Raw genomic sequence first — 9,447 nt, forward strand, 5'->3', positions numbered from 1 at the left:
GTTAACACTCGGGTGCCTTTTTCAGAATGGACACCAGTTATTTCTAGCATCACTCTTTCTGTCGCTCTTCTCTCTTCAGTCGTGTACACACACACACACACACACACACACACACACACACACACACACACATTTTCTCCCTGATCTCTCACTCAGTCACTTAATGTCTTTGTGCCGTCACTCAGTTTCAAATGAAATGTTGATGCGGCCGCTATCGGGGCCTCATGTTTACTGAACACTACACTCCAGATTTTATCTACAACAAATTATGATAATTTCCAATATCTCCTCTACTCTTTGTCCTCCATTTCTCCTCTCCTCTGCCTTCTCCTCCTCGGCCCCAGACGCCCCAAACTCTCTGAGCAGATGAGAAGTATTCCTCCTCTGGGTTTACTCGGTGGCCAGTAGGGTGTCAAAGGCTCCAAACAGCTGTTCTGTAATTACAAAAGCAGCAGGAGTCGGCCAATCAATACTCCTTTTACTCTTTTCCTCCACCCGGGCGGCCTGGTGGTTAGCGAGGCCGCCCTGTAATCAGAAGGTCACAGGTTTAATCCCTGCAGCAGCCGACGTGTCCATCAGCAACCGTGCGCTCTGCTGGAGTGTCCTTGACACTGACATTGCTCACTCTTCTTCTGACTACTTTTTAATTGCCTTCAGGTCTATATGGAGGTGGAGTTATTCCAGATAAGGATGAGTCCCTCGTCAGTTTCTCTGACAAGTATTTATGTTTGAGAGTTTTTGAATATAAAAAGTTTAGTGCTTGCATCAGAGACCCTGAGACAACAACGTTATCATGAAAAATGAATGGATATGTTGGTGGTCTCCTCAGAGATGTATGCTCCTGTATGTTGTTTATAGCACAGCTTCACTTAACATTAACTTCACACCCGCTCTATCTTAACTTACCTGTTATTGGGGCTAATGGGTTTATTTTGCTTGTAATTTGCAATTTAAAAAGGTGCACTTCAAAAGAATAGTTTCAGCATTTGGCAAGAATTAGAAACTGTATACCACTCTCATGTGAGTCTGTTCAATATGTAGGCTACACATATAGCATATAGCAAGCAATATTTAGCTGCTTGCTACCTTCAAAGGCAGGATGAGCCAGACTACCTCTTTCCTCTCATTCCAGTCTTTGCGCTACGCTAAGCTACCCTGCTGCTGGCTCCAGTTGAACATGGTATTGATCGCCTCTTCTAACCGTCGGCAAGTAATCGCAGAAGTGTATCTCTCAAAGTATCGAGCTATTCATTCGATAATATTTTGTATTGAGGTCGCTCATCCCGCCTTTGAAGCTAGCGTGAGCACAAGCAGCTAAATATTGCTTGCCATGTGTGAGCTTTCATTCAAATATTTTCCTTACTTTGAAGTTGCGTTTTCTTTGGATGATTGATTTGAAGAATCTCTCGTAGGATCGTTTAATCAAACATCATTTCATGTGATTCTTTTCATGTGGACTAACTTTCTAACTGGTAGAGGAATGAGATGGAGGCTCAGAGCTTCCTGCACCACGATGGCGTGTGTTTGAGGTGACGTGCCAAAGGTTTCAATGTTAATTTAGAGAAGTTAAAGTGATTTTGAAAACCATTACACATAGCAGCTTTATAATTGGAGTCTTATTGTCTGCTTAGAGGTCAAACATGTCCTGCAGTGGTAATGAGGAGGTCCGGAAGTTAAACTGATCTGTTCTGTAATCTGCAGGCACGCTCAATGGAGGGATGTGTGGGCGAGCCAGGATAATAATGCAAGTGTCTGCATGTTCCCTACTTGTCCTTGGCTATAAGAGCACTGAGAAAGTTGAATTTTCACCTTGAAATCCCATTAATGTGCCGAGTCCCAGAACAGTGAAAAAGCGTTGCCAGAATAATTGTTTTCAGAATGAAAGAAACGTGTTTCAAGATGCTTGTTCAACATTGAAATGAGTTGAACGTCTGCCATAGGAAGGGATGAATTAAAGTGTTTTATTGGTATTGGGCATAAAGGACGTTTTAGGCTTCTGTCTAACACGGACACTTTTCTCAGTGTGGTGCAAAATGCTGCATTTTTTAACAAGGCGGTGAAGCTTTCACCTGCTGTTCCTCACATCCTCGACTGACAAGTGGAATGTTTGATAACTTTCATCTCCTCTGCTTCTTTCCATGGCTTTCTCCTTTAACCTGGCTCCCAGGAATGCAATAAACCTCAGGTACCGTATCTATTGACAATGTTGTTTGGTGTTTTCTGTGTGTGTGTGTGTGTGTGTGTGTGTGTGTTTTCTAGCTGTCTGTGTTGTGTTCCTGCTGGTGGTTTTATCTGCGTCTGTTTCTCATTTGTCGTCGTATCTGTAGCTTCTGGTAGACTCCCTTAATAAATACCTTCCATTTGCTGGCTTCGAGGCTGAAGAAGTCGAAGAGAGAAGGCAATTGTGTTACCACGACACCCACGGCAACATGAAATGAATTCTTTTTAAAATCAAGCGTGATTCAAAAAAACGCTCTTCCCTCTCCTTCCATACACATTATCCTGTTTCTGATCTGAAGAATGAACATGCTTAGGCTGAGAATCGACTTCGTCACGTCGCCGGGTGATGACAGAACAACGCGATAAACATCTCTCTGGTACAGCTTATGGGCTCGTAAACCGAGATAATGGCAACAATCGGGCTGATTGAGGGGCATCATTTCTCCAACGCTGTGCCTCTCTGCTGATGTGCTTGATAATGGTATCGAATGTCTTTCGGCGCTCTGGATTATTACCATCCCTGCTGTGTGGGTGCGGTTCTGCTGGGTCTTGCATTCAATGTGGAGATGATGTACTGATGGTGCCGTTAATGTGCTAAGTGTTTGATTATGATGGCTTTGAAAGACATTTACCCGAGCATAACACAGCTGTTTGAAGATGAATCGACCATTTCTGCTGCACGCAAACATAGAATCCCCGTTCACGTCGTATCTCGGTAGTTCATCACGGAGTCCTGCCGTGTTCAGAGCAGAAGTGGATGGCGAGGAAGAGGTTGCAAAGATCGGAGCTCAGGGGGTCGAGCAGTTCAGACCTGCTAAGAAATGGCGGTTGCAGAGAGAACAAACCTGCCACTCTCGGCCGCAGAAAAGCCGAGCTCCTATTTTTAGAGCTGTCCTTTGTGACAACCTGCTCTGCTTCAGCTGTGCGGAGATACAAAAGCCTCAGTTGTGAAAAGACATTGTGTAGCAACTGCAGCGGTGAAAGAAGAAACGGTTCATTGTACACTTTTATTTATTTGTGTTTTTCTTTGTGTGTTTGTTTAAGGTTATTCAGGGAAGATTTTTAGGGCTGCAGCTATGATTTCTTTATTCATTAATCCGTCAGAATAATCTATCGATCATTTGGTAGAATCAAAGTTTCTCAAATCCAAGCTGATATTATCCAAATTGTTTGATTTGTCTGACAAACAGACCAAAACCCAAAGATATTCACTTTACTCTGATTTGAGCAGCTGGAATTTTGCTTAAAAAATGATTCAAATCAATGATTGACAAACGTAACTTTCTGTCCATCAACAAATTGATTAATTGTTTCAGCTCGAGATCTTAATATTGTTGAATCGGTAAATACAGTAAAGTTGACTCGATTGTCAAACGTGTAGGTCAAGTATTTTCTTTATTATCTAATGAATATACATTTTTATTTTCAGTTGTAGTGCGTCTTTCTTTGTTGAATTGAGCGTCTCGGTCCCAGCACGGACACCAAAAGCTAAATCTGTGTTTAGAGTTATTAATAGCTAAATATCAGACCTTGACAGAAATGGAACAGATATTTTCGGGAGTGTTCGTACTCGATAACGACACAGTGAAATCGTGCCTCGTGCAAATGAGTAAAACGAGCTTCTCATTTACAACTGGCTGCGGTTCATTTCTCAGCCGCTGATATAGAAAACACGCTTACTGACATTTGATTTGCTTTTCATGTCACTTTTGACATTCAAAAGACCTTTTTTAAAGTCGAGTGTTTTCAAAAGGCTTTGACAGATGACATTTATTTCTACGGTAATGAGCCTGCATGTGGCGAGGATAACAAAGTACTTTTTGTATGTTTGTGTCGCGTAAATAAGATCAAAATCTCTCATAAGCAGATCAGTTTGAGCTGCTCAGTGTTGAGCATGTTAGACAACGCTGGATGCCGCAAGAGATATACATAAGGTTCTTATTCTGCTGGTTTGGTTAAGTAAGGGTTAAAATCTGTTTTGTATGAGTCTAAAAATAGAATTGGTAGAACTGTCTTGCTTTGTTGTGTGCACTGTCTCCTAATGTTGAGAGAAACGAGAATATGACTGTTTTTAGTTCAGTTTGACACAGCAGTCTAACTTACAGATATATATAAAAGAGACTTTTATTCAACATTTGTACAAGATTGTTATATTTAAACTTTTAGCACTGGGATACATGTGAACTGTTCCAAAAGATGATATCAGTGAACACATCAGATTCCTCAAGAGTCATTATTGCCCACAGATGCATTTTTATCCGACTTGAAGCACCTTCCATGAAATTACACTATAAAACCAGCTTTAAATCTTGACTTAGTGGAAGGAAATATTCAGTCTTCACTATTCCTTTTCACACATTAACTTTTTGTGAATATCATCAAGTTATTTTTTGCCAATTGATTGAAATCTGCTTCATATATTCATGCCTCCTTCATGATAGATCCTAATAATGATGCTCTCTTCATTGTCCACGCTGGGCCATCACCAGATAAAACACATTACTTTTCCGATACTTACTTTTATGACCAAATTACTTTAAACCTAATGGCATTCCCATCAGCCTTAGCTGCACTTTATGTTAGCGCTAATTGTTGTTGCTAACACGCTGAAGTGAAGAACAAGGTGAAAATAGTACCTGCTAAACATCAGCATGTGAGTGTTGTCTTTGGCGATGTTAACATTTAGCTCAGATTTCCTGTCTCTCCATTTCTTTCGGATGTGGAAAGGAGAGAAACGGGAACATTGGGCAACAAAACACAAAGGTGACTCCTTCACGCCCCCGCACATTATTCCACAGTTAAAGACTTCCAGTTCATTACCTTCCACAGTGAGTCTATAACCTGAACCGGAAACCTCTAGTTTCTGATCAACTTCTCACTCACTTGCTAACAATGTTACTTTGCCACTTATTCTCCAAGAGCTTCTCTTTTCATTTGCTGTTTTTTCTGATTTATACACTTTTGCGGCGGGCATGACAGAAGTTTCACCTCTGTGAGCCTGCATGTGTAATCTCTTGAACGTGTCTGGCTGCCTGTTTTCTTTCTGCCAAATTATTTTCAGAGCAGCGTGCAGGTGACAACGGCTTGATAAATGAAATAATCCCTCGGGCTGCCGCAGCTATGAAATCGTCGTCCCTTTTATTGGATCATCTTTCTCGTCCTAACAATGCTATTTAGAGCCGTCGTAATGGGAGCGACTTCAAGGATTAATGCACAGAGCTGGCACTCAGGCGCGCTGTGTTTCCTCTTCTGTCGGCTTACAAACAAATTCAGTCAATAAGGATGGACACAGTTCAATGAATCAGAGTATGTTGACTTTGATCCTATAATAACCCATGTGTGTCTATGAGTGTGAGAGTTTTCTTAAGCAAAACGACCTGCTCACCCATTGCAAGTCAAGTGAGATCTAAGACAACTCTTTTTTTGGTGGTGAGATATGATTTAGTTATTTTTATTTTAGAAGCATGTTTCCAGTTCCGCCAGTGCATCATTTAACCCCGTCTCCAGTCTCTTTCTCTGGAGATAGATGTGTATGGGTTAAAGGCACATTAAAGTTCCAGTACACAGACTTTTGGGTGTGGTCCAGATGTGAGATGAGTTTGTTGGCTTGTTTATGGTTTTTATTTTTAGGGTGCTGTTTGGGAGTATCTATCTGACTGTAACTTTAATCACTGTAAGTGAACAATAAAATCATGCTGAAGGGCTGTTTTTATCTCAGCTGTGTCATGAGTTGAATGCAGAAGCATCTTATCTTGTGCTGGTTGTACGTCATATTGACTGAAAATTGTCAGCAGAATGCTTTAAATGTGAGCTGCTGCCTGATGCTGTTGAATTAGAGTTGAATTAAGGAAGGAAAGGCGATAGATGGCAGATTTTGCCATGTATGATGAAACACTTGCCTTTTTGTGTGTGTGTGTGCGTGCGTGTGTGCGCACGCGCGTCACGAGATAGTGACTCTGTCATCCAGCAGCGTAATGATGTTTTTATGGCTCTAATGCTGCGCATCAGCAGGCAACACACCATCACATGGCCGACCCCATAAATGCATTGAACAGCAGTAGCCAGGGTTCACAGACTGTTTACAAATGGTAGACGAAGCCCCGCCCACCCTCTTCCACCTCATGCATTTAGCACACACTGCTATTGAGCACGAGTGCGTTAATGTTATTCTCAAGTGGCGTTTTTCACGACCCTGTAAGATCGATGCTCCGCTGCCTCTCTCCCTTTTACATGTAGCTTGTGATTAGTCAGTACAAAAATGATTAATGGGCTTGTTTGTTCCTAGAACGCTGTAAGAGGAGGGGGGGGTTGGGCAGGAAGGTCTGATATTCCCCAGACACGACCCCCTCCCCCCCCCGGTGATTGTTGGAGATGCTAATGACCGGGCTGCACAGCAAGGCACCTGAGCTTTTTTTTGTTGTTGTGATACATTACATCATGGCTCGGGGCAAGAGAGGTGATGTCATACCGGGTCTTCAGCTTCCCTCCTCCCACTCAGCTCCACGTTACTCTGACTGGAGCAGCTCCAAAACCAACAAGCGGTACGCTGCTTTCTAGGCATTGTCTGTCCTAGCATAACAAACAGCTCCAGCCTCTGTGGTCTGCGTACAGCAACAACAATGAGTCACATGCTTTATTGGTTATTGGATTAGCTGTTTATTATATATATTGTTATTTGTGGGAGTTGATACAATTTTGTGCAAAACTTTGACCCGGTTTGGTTCACATTCAGCATCATGGCTCCTGTTGATGATTAGTGTATATAGTTAATCTATAAAATTTCCTATCAAAGTCCCAGAACTCATGTTATCTTTTTTGTCCAAACAGTCCAAAGCTTAGACATATACAATAAAATAAAATAGAGAACAACAGCATAGATCAGTGAATTGTTGGCATTTTTGCTCAATGAATAACAATTCATCAATCATAGTTGTAGTAGTTTCAGCACTAAAATGATGGTTTAGTCACTCGTTTCTTAATAAGCAAAGTATTGCAGCTTCGTACAGTTATATTGTACTAAAATGAATTGACTTGTTCTGTCTTTTATTTTTCAAACAAAATAACACCAATAAAACAAAACAGCAGGAAATGATCGACGGCATCAACATGTCAGAAAAACAGCGCGAAAACAAGGCACGACGCTTCTTCATGAAGCGTGCTATAATGTGTACATTTTGGCAGCTCTGGTTGGTAATATTACGTCCTTTGTGTCTTGGTTGTGAACTGAATTAATATTCTTTTTTTTTTTTTTTTTTTTTTTTTTTTTTTGCAATGTGGATATGAACTGCAGCAAGTCTCATTTTTATTGTCTTGGTTGGCCTTTAAACCCCTCCATTGTTCCCTGTGATGTCCTTCAGTCATTTAAAGTGCCGTCCTCATATCTCAGTCTGTCAGGAGACCTTCATATATATGTATGGATCCAATATCCAGAGTCTCTAGAGGCACGGCCAGCCACCTGAGCGCACACACACACACACACACACACACACATTTTTCCCCCCTGCTCCCACAAAGCAGTGGTGTGGTTGCGTGTTGTTTGTTGGTCGGTGACGCTGCTGCTCATTGTACTACAGCTGAGAGAAGGTGAAGTGGAAGCCTATTGCCACTTCTACTGTCTCTTCTCTTTTACACTCACACACTCTCGTCTACCCTCCTTCCTCCATTTCGCCTTGTCTCGCTGCTGCCGTCGCCACAGCAACTGAAAGCCCTAGAGGGGGTGAATTGGGGGGGGGGGGGGGGGGGGGGTTGGTCCTCGGTCCTCAGTTGCCATGGCTATTCCAGCTGAGTGACAGTGACATCATCGCTGCCAGCCTCATGTGTTTCACTTGGAATACTTTTATGTATCTTTCAGTTCTTTTACTCCTTTATTTTCCAATGAAACGATGCGCCTGTCCTCCCTCTGTCTGTGTGTCTGCCTCTTTTACTCTCTCTCTCTCTGTCTCTGTCTCTGTCTCTCTCTGTCTCTGTCTGTCTCCCTGCCCAGGAAATGGCTTTCCTTCATTCTGTTACTATGCCAACCGGCTCTTGTGCCGAAGTGAGCGTGATAATGGCATTACGTGCACTGTGCTCCTCTCCTCCCTCTGTTCCCTTCATCCCTCTGTCAGCCATCCATCTACCTATCTCTACACCACCTTGAATTCTATTTTCTTCCTCCCACCTCTCGTCCGTGCATTGGCTCCCTCCTCACCCGACGGTTTTGCTCTTGGTGTTGCCTCGCATCATCTCTCCCTCTCATCTCTCCTCCTCACTTTCATTTTACTCGTCCACCCTCTCTCCATCCTTCTATCTTGGGGTGTTGTGAGCCCTCCACAGGGGCACAGCCATAAAGGCTGCTGTTACAGCATCGCTGTCTGGCAGGGAGGAGGTCTTTACTCCCCACCCCCCTCCAGCGCCACCACCACTCCCCTCCTCCACCCATGACACACATACACACATCCCCCTGCTCCCGTTACAAACAAACCGCTGGCTTTAACGTACAGTACCTCGGCGGAGGCTGCAGGCTCTCGGTCTTCAAAATAATGTAATGGTGCATAAAGGCGTCTGGGTGCGCGCGTGCTTTCCTGTGTGTGTGTAGATTTTGCTTTCGGGAGCGGGAGGGAGAGAGAGAGAGAGAGGGAAGGCGGAGGGCGCAAACGTGAGTGAAAGTGTTGTCAGCCATTTTTCTCATCTTTTTTTTTTTTTTTTTTTTCCTGTTTTCTGCTTTATTATCGGCGCGCCGCTGGTCTCCGACTAGAGACCAGAGAGAGAGAGAGAGAGGCTCGACTTCGCTTGGATAAAAGGATATTCCCCCCTCTCTCTTCTTCCTCCTCTCCCTCTGTGGTTTTAAGATATTTCTGTGGCAAGCAGCGGGGAGGCTGCAATAAACGCAGAAGCTGGTGTTGGTTGTTGGAGAGTCTAATCGGGCCAGGAGACAGCGGATACTCCCCAAACTGTCAAGCGGCCGCCTGCTGCCAGAGAGACGGTGCAGCCGAGGGGAGGGGAGGGGAGAGAGAGGATGGGGGTCTGTGCTGTAGCATAGAGCAGGTCCGGGGATGTTAGATTTTAGCCCGGTGAACATTTTTTCATTATGAAACCATTAGCAGCATCAGAGAGCAATGGAGTCCCGAGCCAGCAAGAGAAAACCCCGGTAAGTAGCATATCGACGTGCAACGTTGCAACGTCTTCTCTCCATATTTCTTATTCTCTCTCTCTCTCTCTCTCTCTCTCTCTCTCTCTCTCTCTCTCTCT

The 9,447-nt window shown here is 43.5% G+C and overlaps 1 protein-coding gene across 1 annotated transcript in view; it reads left to right on the top strand.

Moving 5' to 3' along the window:
• The window catches only part of rapgef2b (Rap guanine nucleotide exchange factor 2b), a 94,069-nt gene that overhangs the window by 55,076 nt on the left and 29,546 nt on the right, over positions 1-9,447 (top strand). Inside the window, 1 exon segment of the mRNA XM_031866949.1 lies at positions 2,168-2,185. Coding sequence (XP_031722809.1) covers positions 2,168-2,185 — 18 coding nt within the window.

This window comes from Anarrhichthys ocellatus, unplaced genomic scaffold, assembly GCF_004355925.1.
Source record: "Anarrhichthys ocellatus isolate YVR2014 unplaced genomic scaffold, GSC_Weel_1.0 scaffold37, whole genome shotgun sequence".
NCBI lineage: Eukaryota > Metazoa > Chordata > Actinopteri > Perciformes > Anarhichadidae > Anarrhichthys > Anarrhichthys ocellatus.